The 19,117-nt window shown below is 41.5% G+C and overlaps 1 protein-coding gene across 3 annotated transcripts in view; it reads right to left on the bottom strand.

Annotated features, from left to right (window-relative positions):
* Window positions 1-19,117, bottom strand: part of SORCS3 (sortilin related VPS10 domain containing receptor 3) — a 632,833-nt gene that overhangs the window by 100,084 nt on the left and 513,632 nt on the right. For all 3 annotated transcript variants that reach the window (XM_070780798.1, XM_070780799.1, XM_019953194.2), the window contains 3 exons: window positions 15,044-15,223; window positions 2,776-2,922; window positions 771-873 (listed from right to left, as the gene is read on the bottom strand). In XM_070780798.1, coding sequence (XP_070636899.1) covers window positions 771-873; window positions 2,776-2,922; window positions 15,044-15,223 — 430 coding nt within the window. The remainder of the gene's footprint in view (window positions 1-770; window positions 874-2,775; window positions 2,923-15,043; window positions 15,224-19,117) is intronic.

Genomic DNA, 19,117 nt, shown 5'->3' with positions numbered 1-19,117 from the left:
GGAGCTTCAGGTTGATGAGTTTATCATCTCGGCGGGTCTCTGTGAATTTATCTACTTTCATTAGAAAAAAACTGCCTCACACCAGAGCTCTAACTTCGAAGATTAGAGGCCTGCTTTGCTTTATGCCATTAATGTATTCCTGAAAAGGTGTATGGAAATCAAATGCATGCTAATCAGAGCACTTTCCCCAGGAGACTTTCGTTTTCATCTCGGAGTTGTTTTATCTTCATTTCTGATCGATGTTCAGTGGACAGTGGTTCCAACAATGCAACCTGGAGCTTCTCTGCCCTTTCCCCCAGGCCCTCAGCCAAGTGGTTAACCATGTGTAAACAAATCTTTACACGCACCAGAGACCTCCTGATTAAAAACAGCTCTGGGGTGGAACCTTTTGTAAAGAATCCTCTGTGCAAAGAGAAAACTACCCCAAACTTATACTTGGTGAGCTAAGAAGCTCATATATCACATTTTCTCAAAGTGAGAATTCCCTATTGCAAACAACCTTTCTGATCAGTTAGATGACTTGAAAAGGAACTCTGGCCTCTAGCTAACACAGGGGACTGCGCTATGACCACGTGAAATGTTGCATTCACCAAAAGTTACAAGGTTCTGGAGCTCTTTGCCTGGGTTATTAGGTTGGCCTTGCAGTTCCACAAATTCTGCCTGTTTCCTGGGATGAATGCCCACAGCTTTTATCTGACGCTCAAATGGTTACAAAGAGCTCATGACACGTGCCAGAAGCCCTCAGTAAGAAGCAGCTCAGTCTTCCTTACCTGTGGCTACCACGAGCCCTGGAGCTGTCTCCTTGCTGGAGATTCTTCCTGAGGAATATGGATTTTCGGAGATCTGCAAGTGTAGGTGTAGGGAGCAGAAAGGCTAAAATGGAGAAAAAGAAAGTAGTTTCATTCCTGGGAACTTCATTCTTGTCAGGGAACTCCTGACATGCACCCCTGCCCCACCAGATACAGGGCTCGCAGGTGCCCACCTTCTAGGAACAGCAAGGGTTAGATGTGAGTCACTTACTCACTGCCCCAAGAGATGACCTGGGGCAGGAGTCATCTCTCCCTGAACAGCTGGTAGAATCACATCAGAACCTGCCCTGAGCACCATTCATAGGCCCCTTCTTGTCCCTGCTCCCACCACAATTGTATGCTTCCCCTTTCTCACCCTGACTCTATCTATCGAGGTCCAGTTCATGGTCAGCCTCATGAAGCCTCCTGACCATTTCTTCCCACCCACAGGATGACACTGGTCTTCTCCCATCTTTCACCATGGCCATCACACTCTGCTTCTTGGAGCTCTGTGGGGGCCACTGGGAGCAGTGGAGGGGGAAGTGAAGAGAGACAGTCTTGACCCTCTACCCTCTTCTTCAATCAGATGGTCCCTCTTTCTGCTTCATGTGTTTGGTTCCTGTTTATAATTTTACTTTGAATTTCACTTAAATTGTCTGAAGCCATTATCTGAAATTTGTATAAGTTTGTCTTCTTTACTTATTTATCCCTAGTTGAGTTTCTTTAAAAGGATTAGGGATTTAGAGAGATGTAGACACATAATAGGAGAAGGCAATGGCACCCCACTCCAGTACTCTTGCCTGGAAAATCCCATGGATGGAGGAGCCTGGTAGGCTGCAGTCCATGGGGTCGCTTAAGAGTCGGGCATGACTGAGCGACTTCACTTTCACTTTTCACTTTCATGCATTGGAGAAGGAAATGGCAACCCACTCCAGTATTCTTGCCTGGAGAATCCCAGGGACAGAGGAGCCTAGTGGGCTGCCGTCTATGGGGTCGCACAGAGTCGGACACGACTGAAGCGACTAGCAGCAGCAGCAGCAGACACATAATAAAAAATATATATAAAAAAATTGTGAAATTGGGGAAAGGAGAAAATTAGGTTAATAAAATAAGATGAATCCATGGGTAAGATTTAGGGAGTGGGGAATTCTTGCTGTGACCAGTTCTTGGACACAGGCAGGCATATGTCTCTGACCTTCCTAGTACCTCAAGCCAAAAACATGGAGCTGGACTGAAAACTACAAAAGGAAAAGGCCATGTTAATCCCATTTACCACCATACTCCCAGTTTTTAACATAATGTCTGGAATATCCAGTAAGTAGTGAAAAGCAACTTTTTTTGCAAAGGAGAAACATAATCATTTCTGGGACTGTAGAAATGTTTCTCACATTTGTCCTCTTTAAGAGGGCACTGAGGGTTGTGAATTTCATTGTTAATGATATGGCTTCCCTCCTCATTTGGAGTTGCGGCCCCTGAGAACAGAGATCATGTCTTACACATTAGATCCTCCATGTGCCTATGTCAATATCCCATACAGCTGGAACCCTGGGAATGCTGAGAGATTAACTCTTGTCCATGTGGACATACCAGCCTGCATTTCTTGGGCTTCTAATGCAGCTTTTACTTACCTTACCCATTTTCAAGCACTTATCAAATGGCATCATATCAGTATCAGCTAATAGGTATTTACCACTACTGAGCTCTGCCTGGGACCCTTGGGCACAGGCTTTCTCCTATGAGTCTTTCTCTTACTAGAAGTTGTAGCACATAGTATATTCTCAAGTAAAAGCTTGTGGAATCCAACTGAACTTTCCATCCAGATGATATGGCAGTCTGAGTCCACAGATCAATGCCCTAGGAGTTGTAGGAAATCCCTGCCCAGCACCAGGCACCTTCCTAAGGCCTCTCTGGTGGAATAAGGCCCCTGATGGAGCATCCCCAGGTAAGTAGTCTGCCCTGTCGTCTCACATGAGACCGGGACACTGACCAGCAGGCAGTGTACTGGGTTTCCTCTCAGGTCCATATCTGGAGCTTGCAGGAGGCGCCAATCCCTGCCTTTGTTGTAGGTGATGTATGTCTTCACCTGGTCATCCACCTTCTTGTTTGCCAGGAATATCCCTTTGATACCGGCTACCTAGGAAAAAGGGCGAAAGATGGAGAACGACGTTGGGCCAAAATGCTTATAGTTTTGGAGAAGCCTAGGGAGAAATCCCCTAGGATTGTCCACAGTGTGTTGGAGAACACAAGAGGAAAAGAGGAGGAGCATAGTGAGAAATGTCACATTCCACATGGTCTACAGGAGAAGTTTAAGCTCATTATTCTTGCCTGGAGAATCCCAGGGACAGAGGAGCCTGGTGGGCTGCCATCTACGGGGTCACGCAGAGTCGGACACGACTGAAGCGACTTAGCAGCATCAGCAGCTGCTGGCCTCTACACAACCCCCCCACTCCCTCAACCACCTCCCGCCACAAACCAGATATTCCATCCTCCTCTTACTCATCTTCTTTGCCCCACTCTACACATCTCTGTACTTTGTTCAGAGGACTTTACCCTTAATTAACTTTTTATCCTTAATTAACCACCAAAATTTCCTCTGGGGTGGAAGTGAATGATAGCAACCCAAGTAGTTACTCCTAGAGAACATTTGAGATTAGCCAACATATACTATATATAAAATAGATAAACAAGAAAGACCTGCTGCATAGCACCAAGAAGTATATTCAGTATCTTACAATAACTTATAATAATGGAAAAGAATTTGAAAAAGAATACACATATTCATATACATATATGTATAAATGTATACATATGTGTGTGTATATATATATACATATATATATATAACTGAATCACTTTTCTGTACACCTGAAATATTGTTCAGTTCAGTTCAGTTGCTCAGTCGTGACCGACTCTTTGCAACCCCATGAACCGCAGCACGCCAGGCCTCCCTGTCCATCACCAACTCCCAGAGTCCACCCAAACCCATGTCCATTGAGTTGGTGATGCCATCTAGGCATCTCATCCTCTGTCGTCCCCTTCTCCTCCTGCCCTCAATCTTTTTCAGCATCAGGGTCTTTTCAAATGAGTCAGCTCTTCTCATCAGGTGGCCAAAGTATTGGAGTTTCAGCTTCAACATCAGTCCCTCCAATGAACACCCAGGACTGATCTCCTTTAGGATGGACTGGTTGGATCTCCCTGCAGTCCAAGGGACTCTCAAGAGTCTTCTCCAACATCACAGTTCAAAAGTATCAATTCTTCAGCACTCAGCCTTCTTTATAGTCCAATACTCACATCCATACATGACTACTGGAAAAACCATAGCTTCGACTAGACAGACCTTTGTTGGCAAAGTAATGTCTCTGCTTTTTAATATGCTGTCTAGGTTAGTCATAACTTTCCTTCCAAAGAGCAAGTGTCTTTTAATTTCATGGCTGCAATCACCATCTGCAGTGATTTTGGAGCCCAGAAAAATAAGGTCAGCCACTGTGTCCACTGTTTCCACTTCTATTTGCCATGAAGTGATGGGACCAGATGCCATGATCTTAGTTTTCTGAATGTTGAGTTTTAAGCCAACCTTTTCACTCTTCTCTTTCACTTTCATCAAGAGGCTCTTTAGTTCTTCCTCACTTTCTGCCATAAGGGTGGCGTCATCTGCATATCTGAGGTTATTGATATTTCTCCCGGCAATCTTGATTCCAGCTTGTGCTTCCTCCAGTCCAGTGTTTCTCATGATGTACTCTGCATATAAGTTAAATAAGCAGGGTGACAATATACAGCCTTGATGTACTCCTTTTCCTATTTGGAACCAGTTTGTTGTTCCATGTCCAGTTCTAACTGTTGCTTCCTGACCTGCATATAGGTTTCTCAAGAGGCAGGTCAGGTGGTCTGGTATTCCCATCTCTTTCAGAATTTTCCACAGTTTATTGTGATCCACACAGTCAAAGGCTTTGGCATAGTCAATAAAGCAGAAATAGATGTTTTTCTGGAGCTCTCTTGTTTTTTCCATGATCCAGCGGATGCTGTCAATTTAATCTCTGGTTCCTCTGCCTTTTCTAAAACCAGCTTGAACATCTGGAATTTCACAGTTCATGTATTGCTGAAGCCTGGCTTGGAGAATTTTGAGAATTACTTTACTAGCATGTGAGATGAGTGTAATTGTGCAGTAGTTTGAGCATTCTTTGGCATTGCCTTTCTTTGGAATGAAAACTGACCTTTTCCAGTCCTGTGGCCACTGCTGACATTGTAAATCAACTATATTTCAATAAAAATTAAAAAATAAATAAAAACAGAGAACATAGGATTTTGCTCAGAGGGGGTTTGTAGACAGGTTTTCAAGGCATCAAGGTATAATCTGTAATGGTGCTAAGTTGAAGTGTCCTGATTAGTAGTGAGGAAGATGTTCTCTTAAAAAGTTAATCAATAAGATAATTAAGGATAAAGGATCACAATAAACTGTGGAAAATTCTTAAAGAGATGGGAATACCAGACCACCTGACCTGCCTCCTGAGAAATCTGCATGCAGGTCAAGAAACAACAGTCAGAACTGGACATGGAACAACAAACCGGTTCCAAATTGGGAAAGGAGTATGTCCAGGCTATATATTGTCACCCTGCTTGTTTAACTTATATGCAGAGTACATCATCGGAGAAGGCAATGGCACCCCACTCCAGTACTCTTGCCTGGAAAATCCCATGGACGGAGGAGCCTAGTAGGCTGCAGTCCATGGGGTCGCTGAGGGTTGGACACGACTGAGCAATTTCACTTTCACTTTTCACTTTCATGCATTGGAGAAGGAAACGGCAACCCACTCCAGTGTTCTTGCCTGGAGAATCCCAGGGATGGGGGAGCCTGCTGGGCTGCCGTCTATGGGGTCGCACAGAGTCGGACACAACTGAAGCGACTTAGCAGCAGCAGCAGCAGCAGAGTACATCATGCGAAATGCTGGGCTGGATGAATCACAGGCTTGAATCAAGATTACCAGGAGAAATATCAATAACCTCAGATATGCAGATGATACCACGCTTGTGGCAGAAAGCAAAGAAGAACTAAAGAGCCTCTTGATGAAAGTAAAGAGAGGAGAGTGAAAAGTTTGGCTTAAAACTCAACATTCAAAAAACTAAGATCATGGAATCTGACCCCATCACTTCATGGCAAATAGATGGGGAAACAGTAGAAACAGTGACAGACTTTATTTATTTGGGCTCCAAAATCACTGCAGATGGTGACTGCAGCCATGAAATTAAAAGACACTTGCTCCTTGGAAGAAAATTTATGACCTACCTAGACAGCATATTAAAAAGCAGAGATATTACTTTGCTAACAAAGGTCCATCTAGTCAAAACAATGTTTTTTCCAGTAGTCATGTATGGATGTGAGAGTTGGACTATAAAGAAAGCTGAGCACTGAAGAATTGATGCTTATGGACTGTGGTGTTGGAGCAGACTCTTAAAAGTCCCTTGGACTGCAAGGAGATCCAACCAGTCCATCCTAAAGGAAATCAGTCCTGAATATTTATTGGAAGGGCTGATGTTGACGCTGAAACTCAAATATTTCAGACACCAGATGTGAAGCACTGAGTCATTGGAAAAGACCCTGATGCTGGAAAAGATTGAAGGTGGGAGGAGAAGGGGACGACGGAGGATGAGATGGCTGGATGGCATCACTGACTCAATGGACATGAGTTTGAGTAAACTCTGGGAGTTGGTGATGGACAGGGAGCCTGGCATGCTGCGGTCCATGAGGTTGCAAAGAGTTGGACATGACTGAGTGACTGAACTGAACTGAGATGTCTTCTATCTCAGATGACCCAGCTTGGTGACCTGGCCCCTATCATCGGCTGTCACACCAGTCACTGTGGACTTTGGATAATTCTTATTTTATCTTGGGTCTCAGCCAATTGTCACTTTAAAAAATGTGGAATAAGCCCTTCCCTTTCTTTTTTTCCTCTGTTGGTTGGCAAAGGATACCACAGATAATGTAGACCACTCTTGCCAGAGTTCCCCATGTATTGGGATTTGCATACCTTTGATATTCTGAAGGAAGAAGAGCATCACCACAAGTAGCTACAGACTGAGGAGATTTATCATCCAGAACGGTTCAAGACTAAGCACAGATTTAACTCACTTTTATTACTTCTCTGCCCACATCTGAGCAATAAGAAGAGATATTTAGAATGACAGCAATCTATGTTGTCTTGACTTTCCATTTAAGTTCCAAAGGAAAGGTAATTCAAATTGTTTAGATACATATAAACAAGACTTCAGCAGATTTTCTAGATAACACTATTAAAATTTTAATTGTATTCATCCTTACCCCCATTCTTTGAGGGTCATCGTGAATTGACGTGTATTGCAGTTCTGAGAGGATCCCAGTGGGAGCAAAGGGAAAGACTTTCATAGAAGTCAGCTCTTCTGTTTTTTTTGTTTGTTTGTTTGTTTGATTTTTAATGACATAATTTAGCTGATGAAATGAGAAGTGCTTTTTTTTTTTTTTAAGTAACCTGACTGACCTTGAAAGAGAATAAAGAATGCCAACCCAAATACAAAATAAATAAATAAATAACAAAAACCGAACAGGGCATGTCTGGAGGAGAACAGACTGGGAAGGACACCACTAGGGGAATTTGACAAAGGGCCAAGGGTGGAATTGATTAGAATCCTATTGTGAACAGAGGGTGGGAAAGGACAGAAGCCAGGGTGGGGCGAGGGACAGTGGTGTCAGCCTTATGCCCTTTCCCAGTGGTACCCTCCCTGCCTTAGCTGCTCAGAGACAGTGCCGTTTCAGGAAGGCTGGTACCTCACATACTCATCCAAGGTCTGTGAGGCTCTGCAATCACCTCAGTCTTTAAAACCAACTGCAAAGGTGTCTGTCTCAAACCCAGTTACTGATAATTCCTCACAGGGAATCGAATCTGAGTTTCCTTAGAACCTTCTGCCTAATGCAGGCCTTTTGTTATTCTCTTTAGACACAGGGCTGGTACCTTTTCTTGTGTATTACCAGTTAATAACGCCATATCTCTCTCTCATGCCGGTTGCCCCTCTCCATCGTGCACCAGAGGCCTTGCTATCTAATTTCTAGAACATAAATAGGTCAGAATCAGACTCTCATCTGTCACCTGCACACCCTGCCTCCTAGTTTGATGCATTCCAGCATGAATTACTAGCCACTCTGCTGCTTCTTGTGTTCTTCTGGATAAGTATGCTTGGAAAATATATGCCAATATTACATTAGCATTTTTCCCCTAAGAACCCCCCAACTCGGGTGGGTATTTTCTGTGTGCCTCACTTAGTCTGAGAGCAAAATCATGAGAATGGAGACTGAAAAGATACAGAAAGGAGAGATTTTGAGGGAACCCAGATGCATCTCTGAGGGTGTTCCTCCTGCAGCTGCACATAATGCCAAAGAAATCTCAGTCTTGTCTGGGGGCAAAAAGGAACACTTTCCATTTGTATTTGGATTCTTCTAAGCCCCATCATTGCTGCTGAATTGCTTCTTGGCTCCATCTCTTGAATAAATGGGCTGCAAGTTTGGAGGGTACTTTGCTTTCTGTATCCTAGGCCAATAGCTTTCAAACTTTCCAAGCACAGCCCAAGTATGAAATCCATTTCCATTGCCACCTAGTAGACTCATAACCATATATGCATATATGTGTACACATGTAGCTATATATATATATATATATATCCAAAACAAAAGTTCCATGAAACACTACTTGCCTTCACTACATGCAGTATAAAGAAACTGGAGAATAAGACACACATTTTAGCTTCTCCATTCAAGGAGGCATTTAGAATCTGATAAACTTAAACATGCTATGGGCCACTGTGGTTTGAAATCAGAAGCATAGCTGCTGCTGTTGGCCCCGAGAGCTCAAGGAGCAAGGTACCAGCTTGTGGTAGTCCCCAAGAAGAGAGTAGTATTGATACAAGATTCCAGGCCTGCACGACCCAGTTTCCCCCGGGAATCAGTCTGAGGTGCAAAGGGACACTGACAGCAGCCCCTTGGCAGAGCACTGAGTCCAGGTGGCATGCTCATCTGTCGCTCACTCCCCTGGGCCCTCAGGACAAGGAAACCAGGGTTCTGCTGAGAAAAGCAATTATCATGGTGTGCCTTGGGCTGTCCCTAGAGTTGGACCTGTGGTGAGGAGCTGAAGATTAGTTTGGGTAAAATGTCCCCACGGAGTCTGTAAGTAGTTGTCCATCTGTCCAAAGAAGGGTAATGTAAGGTCAAGATAAAGCAGTGGGTGGAGGGCAGTCACCGGAGACAAGGAAAGCAACGAAACGTCAATAATATGGGCAAAGAGGCCAGAACACTAAGGGTGGCTCAGAGTTTCATTTTATCCATCCAACCAAGTATAGTGAGGTCAAGATATAATTAGTCATTAGGAAATCTAAATAGAACTAACAAAGTACCACTAGGCCTCTGAAAGAATGTCTAAGCACACACGCATGCCACACACTCCCCACCTCCCCCCCACATGCACACACACACCTGATAATACCAAGGTGAAGCAACTAGAACTTGTTTTCATCTCTGGTGGAGAACAAAATGATATTGCCAGTTAAGAAATGGCTTGGTGGCTTTTTATAAACATAAACACATTTTTGAGAGTCCCTTGGACAGCAAGGAGATCAAACCAGTCAATCCTGAAAGAAATCAATCCTGAATATTCATTGGAAGAACTGTTGCTAAAGTTGAAGCTCCAATACTTTGGCTACCTGATGTGAAGAGCTGACTCAATGGGGGAAGAGCCTGATGCTGGGAAAGAATGAATGCAAAAGGAGAAGGAAGCAGCAGATGATGAGATGGTTAGATAGCATCACCGACTCAATGGACATGAATTTGAGCAAACTCTGGGAGACAGTGAAGGACAGAGGAGTCTACGGTGTTGCAGAGTTGGACATGACTTAGAACTGAACAACAACACACACACACATTGGACCTAGCAATTCTGCTTCTAGGTATTTATCCATGAGAAAGAAAAACTTATGTTCACACGAATGTTTACAGAAATTTCATTCATAGTCACACAGATCTGGAAACAACCTGAATAACCTTCAACTGCCAAATGAATGAACAAACAAGAACACATGCAGGCAATGCAGTGCTGCTCAGCAATAGAAAGAAAGGAACATCTCTTGATATTCAATAAGATGGGTGGATCTCAAAATAATAAGTGAAAGAAGCTAGACTCAAAAGACTCCCTACTGCACAATTTCATTCATATGAAAATGTAGAAAAGGCAAAACTGGAGGGAGAGAAATCATACCGGCTTGCCAGTGACTTTGGATGGGAGGAGAGTGATCACAAAAGGGCCATAAGAGGGAATGCTTTGGGACAATATCCTATATATTCAGTGTTCTATATCTTGATTATGGTGGTAGATGTACATACCTTTGTTAAGACTCATAGAACCAAAAAGGTTAAATTTTACTGCACATGAATTATACCTCAATTAAAAAAAAATGAATGTAAAAAAAAAAAAGTGTAATAGGAAGAGGCTGAACTTTTGGGTCAAATGGACATAAGTGGGTTCACAGATAGCTTCTCCCTTTTACTAGCTGTGTGACCCGAGTCAAGTTACCAAGTTTTCTGCATCTTTGTACTTTCACAGGCACAATACAGAATAATATCTACCACATGGAGATGCTATAATAGATAAATAAGAAAAAGTGTATATATATATATATATATATATCATTAAGGGTTATGCTGTCCAATACCATAGCCACTAGCGCCATAGGGCTCCTGAACACTTGAAATGTGGCCAGTAGGAGTGAGAAACTGACTTTTAGTTTTATTTAATTTTAACCAATTTAAATATAAATTTAAAACTGATATTGGATTCAGTTACTGGCAAACTTCTAAATATGCTTGGAATCACCAGGGTATGTGAATCTACCTTTTCTACTATAAATTTTATGAAATGTAAATGCTGATGAAGTGTTTATGCTGAAAATTTAGCATATGAATTGAGATCCTTGGAAAGTGTAAAATGCACCCAGGATATTATAGACTTGGTATGACAAAAATATAAAATATTTCATTAGTAATTTTTCATATTAAGTATATACTTAAATGATAGTATTTTACATTTTTAGTTAAATAACATTTAACATTATAATTAATTTCACCTGTTTCTTTTTTACTTCTTTTTCTGGATTGTAAAAATGCCTGTGTAGCTTGTGTTATATATTCATTCAACAAGGGCACTTAAGGAATTATTTGGTATCCCATTGTTATTACTGTACAGATTTACAAGTTGGAAAATACTGAAGAAAATGCAGCAGCTCAAAGCATGTTTCCATAATACAATTGAGACTGTTGGAAATAATATTTGTTACCGGATTTATCAGTGGAGAACAGCTAAGAAGAAATGTAGTTTATATTTAGAGATATGAGAAAACAACAACAGAACTCTCCATGAAAAGAGTGTTGTAAGAGTAATGGTGAGCACACCTAATGAACTACATTCATTGTCAACATTGACCTTGGATGGAATGGGCTCTGTTATCTTAAAGAAGAGATTATTATTTGGCCTTCAAGAAGTATTTTCTCCCCTGATTGTATAATTACAGCCATAACAATACTGCACTCTGAGGCAGGGAGTGGACAAGAGTCCCTCTTTAGCAGTAAACTGTTCCAACAGACCAGGAAATAAACAATATTTCCCTTTAGATTTTACGGAGTTGGGTGAGATTGATCCCCATTGATCTCCAAGGTCTCTTAGTGCCAAAGACTAGAAGGTTAATTTCTCAAATAAATTCTTACTTTCTTTGTTCCCTTTCCAATGTCAAGAAGAGGTTCACGTAGAAGACAGAATGATACACCAGTAGCTTCAAGTGGCCACGGTCAGCTCAGGCCACTTCACATCTGTGTTAACTATACGTATCTTAGACAAGGAAAAACAGATGTGACACCCTGTTACACTAGAATGTATATCTTTGAATTAACTTCGCACAGGGACTAAATCGTGCATATATTTATTTGCTAGATGTAAAGAGAAAACAGAGATACAGTAGCCTGGAGAATAAATGTCCAACTCTTTAGTCAAGCTCTTTCCTAGCATCTTTAAATTTTTATCCCCATTATTTTCCAAGGTCATCTCATATTCTAATAAAATGGACCTCTACTCATCAGACTCTGGTTCTCTTCTCATGCTGGGACTCAGGCCTGCCTTACTCCCATGCTCTAATAATTCATCATTTAAACCTACGCATCTGCCAGACTCCCCAGATTCATCAAATTAGAATTAGCTTTACTCTTACAGTAATTCTATAACATACAGGAATTATACCTCTAACACAAATTAGACCATGATCACAACTCTATTAGAGTCACTTACATCTTTCCAGTAGATGGTCTTATGCACCAGCCTCATCAAACAAAATACACTTCACAAAAGTGTGTTAATTTAAATGCAATTGAATGTAAAAGCATGCTGTTTTTTTCCAGCTGTATTACTCAAGGGCATCTAGAGTCCACAAAAATTATAGTCTCTTTGTTAACTGGCCATATGGTACACAATCTCAGTTTCTATGAGAATCTCCAGTGAAGAAAGTTAAAGTCTAATGATCCCCAGAGACCAATTAAATTGAGCTTTATCTCCAAATCACAGAATGCATATCCAGGTGCAAAACAGCATCACCCTCTAAAAATCTTCAATGTGGTCATGGTCCAGATAGTGTCAGGATACAATTTATTCCCTTGGTATTAAACACCTTTTAGAATCTGAACCCCAACTTCTTATCCAGCATTCATTCTTGTACTTGACAACCAATTCTGCACAATTAGACTAGCTAGCTCATGGACATAAAAATTTATACCATCTCTCTAACTCTTGGCTTCTGTCATTCTTGACATTCCACTTCTTCCCTTCTTCCTCCTGACAGCAAACATACTGATAGTCAGATCGATAACATTCTGGTGCAGTGCATCCCTAACTCAACTATTTTTGGAACCTGCCTGCAAAGATCACATCCTCTGTATCACAAGGTTGTGGTGTTATGGAGACAGGCTTCCATAAGAGAGCTTTTGATTCACAGTTTCTGCCTGAGACTGGATGGATGGGTTCAATTCTGGGGAGCAGTATTACCAAGAACATTTCCTCCTTCATGCTTTTAAAAGCAATAAAGCTGGGATCTGATCTCCTTTTGTCTCACCATTTGCTTCTATCTCAATTGTTTTCACTCTTGGGCAGGAAGAAGAGGAAATTCATTTACGGACCCCTTCAAAGCCCAACAAACTGGATTGCAAGCTCCCTGAGGGGAAGGGCCCCTGTCTTTCCTGCTTTCCTCATGGACTTGAGCACAATACAGGGACACAATCAACCCTGATAAAAGTGAAGGAAGAACAAGGACAACAGAATTGGCTCTAGAGAAGTTACCTTGCCTGATATATCTTGCTTCTATGTGAACGCAATGACACTATGTAGTTTTTTCCCCTCAACAAGACCAACTTCAGCAAGATAAAAAAAAAAAAAAAAATCACATGTATCTTGGCACATTCTTCATTTTGATTCATACTCCAGAGCAGAATGTCTCATTGTTCTAAATGACCAAGGAGTTTCAGGAACATTTTTTTTTTTTTTTTAAGGAAAAGGAACAGCACAGTGGCAAAATGCACTCCATACCATATCAGCAGAGTCTGAGAAACAGGGATTTCTCAACTAAAGGTCATCTGCAGCAACGTCTACCTCTCTTAATGGGCTCTGACCACAGGAGCATGAATAATCCTCTTACCTCTATAGGCTTACTTGTGCAAACAGGAATGGCCTCCATCCTGGGAACATTCATCGAAACCTTCCCACAGATGCGACTTACTGCACAATAACAAAGATATAGTTCTGCCTCCTGGTGTGATGAGAGGCATGAAAATGTAAGCTTCTCAAAGCCATTTACACTCTTTAGTCATCTCTACTGGTCTTTACAACTTTGGGAAGAAATCTAGGTCATTTCCCAAGCTGGAATCTTGTTGCTAAGTGAATTATTTCAGCACCAGTCTACTTCCTAGAAAATCAGGGTATTTCTTCCCTGACATTCCTGTCTCTCCTTCTTTTTATATACTTCCATTCACCCCATGCCTTTTTGCAATCCTCCTTCTACCTTGTAAAATAATTGGGATCTTATATATTTCCATCACTGTTAGTAAATGAGCAACCAACTTAGATACCAGAGTAGGGGATACTGGAACTTTGACATGAGAAGCTCAGAAGAGACCACTGTAAAGCAGAAGTCCATGTACCCATCTCTCTGTTTTGACAGCCACTCCCACTGTTCAAAGGGGAAAACTCACATGGAAGTAGCTTCTGCAAGAGGCAACGGTGAATGAATGACCTCCACCAGCACAGTATTTATGGGTCTGACCACAAGTTACTGGTAAATGTGGGAGATAATGAGACACACCTACTTTGCTAAAATCAATCCATCTAGTTGAAGTAGTCAGTCAAGTACTTTCACTGAGAAAGATCACATACATGTTACTAGAGATATAGACATACAATATATCATTAGGGTTACTGAAACAATTAGGTTGCTTTCTTAATATAGTCTCTAAATGGGGTCACTTGGTTTCCTAGATAAATTATTATTTAACTGGTGTGTGTGTATATATGTATATCTATAGATAGATAGATAGATAGATATAAACTCAACAAAGGTTATCGTATTTAAAAATAAGAAAATTTCAATGTTAAGTCAAGGCTGGTTCTTTCCCACACATAGGTGTTGGCATCTGGCGGCATTTTAGAGGAACCTTCACTCTTACCACTGATATTTGCTTTCTTCTCTTATAAAGTTGCTCATAAAACATGATTTTCCAAATAATTTAAAGCATATAGATAGTACTAAACCCTCCACCTAGACTTCATAGAAAGAAGCACAGATTTGAAAAGGGTACTTAAGAGATCACTGACGTCACGTACCTTCACTTCTGGCCTGCAATCATGCTATATTTAAGACATCGACTCGAGCTACCGTTTGTTGAAGGCTTATTGAGTCAACTACCACACAAGGTGCTTTACAAACATTATCCCTCTTTCTCACAATAATTTTATTAGATAGATGTTTTATCCCCATTTTACAGGTGAGGGAATTGAGGCACAGAGAAGTTAAGTCCCCTGCCCCAAATCACAACTGCTAAGCGCACAGCTGATATCTGAACTCAGGACTTTATGACTCCAATGCTTGTGTTCATATTGTTAGAACTCATGAAAAAGAGAGGCAGATTCAAGTGCAGGATAATGTTGGCTACATACCTCATACAATTCAATAATGATGTTTCCCATCAGACCTCGGCTGCTCTTGATGTTCTCCATGGCCAGGGTGAAGTAGATCCCACGTGTGTCTGAGATGTAGAGGTTGTACGTGTCATTCTGGTTCCATTCCTGGACGGCTGCAAACACTTGGTTCTCATTGGTACTAATGATGTGCATGTCCTGTAAGAAGATGGAAAGCCCATAAGGCAGCAGATCTCCGTATCTCCTTGCCCACTGGGACCCAGAGTAATTACCATGACTTATGAAATGGCTGAGGAAAAGCTTGAGTTATAGGCAATGTTAAACAATTCTGTGTTGGGCCAAGGCTATAAATTATGAGCTTCATGATTTCTGCTCCTTGCTAAGTGACAGTAAGATGGGTGTAAGGGGCTTTGGTGGGTATCATTTTCCATGGCTTCAAGGGATTTATCCACTTTCATTTTTTATTTTTATAACTGAAAATTGGTGTTAGCACTAACAGAGACATACAACCTTGCGTGAGGAAACCCACACATGAAAAAAAGACAGGGCTTCTCCCTTCACTCAATCTTAATTTATGGTTTCAACATTTCTAGGATAGTGGTTTTCATGCCTTTCTTGGGAATCTTCAGATGGGGTTGAAAGAAGGGTGGCCCAGAGGCAGAGCCAGTGGGTGGGGCTCTGGGTTTCCACATCTGTTTCAAACATACCAGCACTACTTAGATTTGCTATATCATGGAGTTCTGTGTAATATTTTAGGAGTAAAAGGTGGGGGGGGGGGGTTCTACTGCTAATAGAATAATATTTGAAAACCATGGATTATAGAGGAAAGGATATTTAAGCTTGAATTCAGAGTTCTGGGTCATAATAGTGTTCTAGTATAAGTCAGCTGCATGATATTGGATGTGTCAGCTTCCCTGAGCTTCCAATTTTCTCACTGAACAGAGTGAAGAGGTTAAGCTACCAATAAAAATAGCTAACATTTGGGCATACTCTAAGTCATCTAAATGCATTATTTCAATTAAAAAATCCAAATAATTCTACAGTGGAGGTAGTATGATTATTTCCATTTTACTTAGAAATTAAATATGGCACACAGAGGTTTACCAACTTGCTTCAGATTATATAACTCATAAGTAGCCAAACCATGTTTTGAACCTCTGTGACATGATTTTAACCTAATTGTTAGCTTCTAACTAGTTGTATACATAACTGCTAAGCCAGAAGTTGCAAATGAATGACCCATGAAATGAATATGAATCATAATTGTTTGGTCTGATTATTATTGTTGTTGTTGTTCAGTCACTAAGTCTTATATGACTTTTTCACAGCTCCATGGATTGAAGCCCACCAGGCTCCTCTGTCATATGGAGTGGGCTGCCATTTCCTTCACCAGGAGATCTTTCTGACCCAGGGATTGAACCCACATCTGCTGCATTGGCAGGTGGATTTCTTTACCTCTCTGCCACCAGGGAAGCCCTTGGTTTGACCAAAGCCTCTACCATATACCTGAAAGTGTAGTATATTAGATGGAGTCAGTACTCATTGAAGTCTTAGCCTTCCACACCCAAAGATTCCTATCATCTGCCTGCTACTGCTACTGCTACTGCTGCTAAGTCACTCCAGCTGTGTCCGACTCTGTGTGATCCCATAGACGGTGGCCCACCAGGCTCCCCCGTCCCTGGGATTCTCCAGGCAAGAACACTGGAGTGGGTGGCCATTTCCTTCTCCAATGCATGAAAGTGAAAAGTGAAAATGAAGTCGCTCAATCGTGTTCAACTCTTTGCCACCCCATGGACTGCAGCCTCCCAGGCTCCTCCATCCATGGGATTTTCCAGGCAAGAGAACTGGAGTGGGGTGCCATTGCCTTCTCCGATCATCTGCCTATATATATTAACGTTACCTTCTTGGTCCCTCAAGCCCCTTTGATTTGTACTCCTAATTCCTAATTCTAATTGAATTTAGAAATGACTGGGTCATTTCTAAAATCATTTCTAATAGTTCAGAATTCAAAATAGTTTTCAAAACCCAGTTTGCATATGTGGCTAGGAACTGTACACATATTATCACAAACTCAAGTCATTACCTAAATAACTTATACTGTCAGAAGGAAATGTTGACCTGGATAAACATTTGACAACACAAGAGTAATTTTTAAAATGAATAACTATGAGTATACAAGTGCATATGCCAAGGAGTAATAGCACGCTGGAAAAGCAAAAGAGAGGCATCCTTGTCACTGATGCAGAAAGCACTGGTGACAGGGACACAGGCAAGGGAAGTGACAGTAAGTGAACACGTAGGGTGGATCTAGCCTTTACCTTATTAGACCAACCTTTCCCAGAAATGCTTTCAACAAAAAAACAGGAGCAGCCATGTCTATAATATCGAACCATGGAGAGCTCCTCCGAGCCGATTTTAAAAAGCGAACTCATTTGATTTGGACAGCTGGGAGGTGGGGAAAGTAAGAAAAGGAGTTCTGGATCTCTTTTATTGGAGATCCTCTGTGAAATCTCAGCCTCTAGCCTTGGACTTCCGAGGTCACCTTGACTAAGACCTCACCTGCTCTGCTCGTTTGTGTTTACACACCTTGTAGAATTGCAGGTTCCTGCTGAGGTGCTTGAAAATGGAAATGAGGCTTACTCTTAAAAACCATCTGATGAAGTCATGTTGTGCTGGTGTGGAATGAAAGCCCAGGAACCCAGTAGGAGGGGAAATAGCAGCTGCAGGAAATTCGGATTAAATTCACTTACCCTGTTAAAAATGCAATAGAAATGCTTGGCTTTCCCCAGATGTTTTGGTCATAAAAATGAATGAGCTAAGTTATTTTAGACTAAACTAATGTAAAAGAACTGGGGGGGGGGGGGCAACTTAAAACACTGGGGCATGGTCAGGATTAGAAGCAGCCAGATTTGCTGTGAGTGCATCTTAGTTTAGACCTGTACTGGGACTGTGTCACCTGGTGAGCAGGAATTCCAGGCTCTAGGATGAGCGACTACTCTCTACTATATAGAGTTATGGGATTTCTGCTTGAGAATTCCTTAGCTAATCAAAGTCACTTAGCTAATAAAGTACATTACTAAGATATGAGCCTAAGACTACCTAGAGAAGTTAAACCCCTTACCAGTGGGTGTATAATGCAGTGTGCATCAGCATGACCTGGAGCTCCTGACAGCATGCAGACTCAGGGGACCCAATGCCTGAGGTTCTGGTTCAGTGTGTCTGGTGTGGAACCTTGGGTTCCACCACCTGAACAACCCTCCAGATGATAATGGTGCATGCAATTCGGGGCGTCAATTCTTGAAAAACTCTGAATGATGTGTCCTCTCTCCTAACAAGTCTTAAGAGTTGAACAGGGGTCAACCAAGAATCAGAATATTAAATCTTCCAGAAAAACAACAACAAAAAAGCACTGTTACTTAAAATTGGTCCAATAGGAATCTGAATGACAATAAAACTTATTTCTTTCATCTCGCTACCCCAATCTAATTTCAAAGCATGTGTCACTTCCTTATTTAAATGATTATAAATAACATTCCCCCTACACCTTCTCAATACAGTCAATAGGAAGAATCATAGTTGCTTTTCAAAAAATTTAAGCTTACAACTTCCTAGGTGAACAATAATAAAAATACCTCTGCATTATTGAAACATTTTATTTAATCTGGGCCCAGTATAACTTCATTCTTGTGCCAAACACCATAATAAATACAGAGAAGAACAAAACACGGGGCCTGACTTCCACTTGGTGGTGGAGACATCACAAACTTGTGTAGCCTTTTGTGAACTTGACTAAGGACTATAATAGACATCCCACAAATGGTGAAAGGAGTACAAAGGCTTAGAGGTGAGAGAGAGGGTGGAGCATTCAGGGGAATGCATGGAACCTAGAAGAGCCTGAAGGCAATTTTCTGCTGAGGAAGATGAAGATAGAGAGTGGTCACATTACAAGGGATTCTGTATGGCACAGTGAAGTTCTACCCTGAAGTACAAAGTTGACACAAGATTTGAAGCAGGAGGAGAAAATCAGAGTTGGTTAATGCATAGATGATCAAGTTCTTTACATGATAATATTCAGTGTGGAAGCAATGTGAT

The sequence above is a fragment of the Bos indicus genome, chromosome 26, assembly GCF_029378745.1.
Source record: "Bos indicus isolate NIAB-ARS_2022 breed Sahiwal x Tharparkar chromosome 26, NIAB-ARS_B.indTharparkar_mat_pri_1.0, whole genome shotgun sequence".
NCBI lineage: Eukaryota > Metazoa > Chordata > Mammalia > Artiodactyla > Bovidae > Bos > Bos indicus.
The sequence above is the reverse complement of the archived record's forward strand: the minus strand, read 5'-3'. Positions and strand labels throughout refer to the sequence as shown.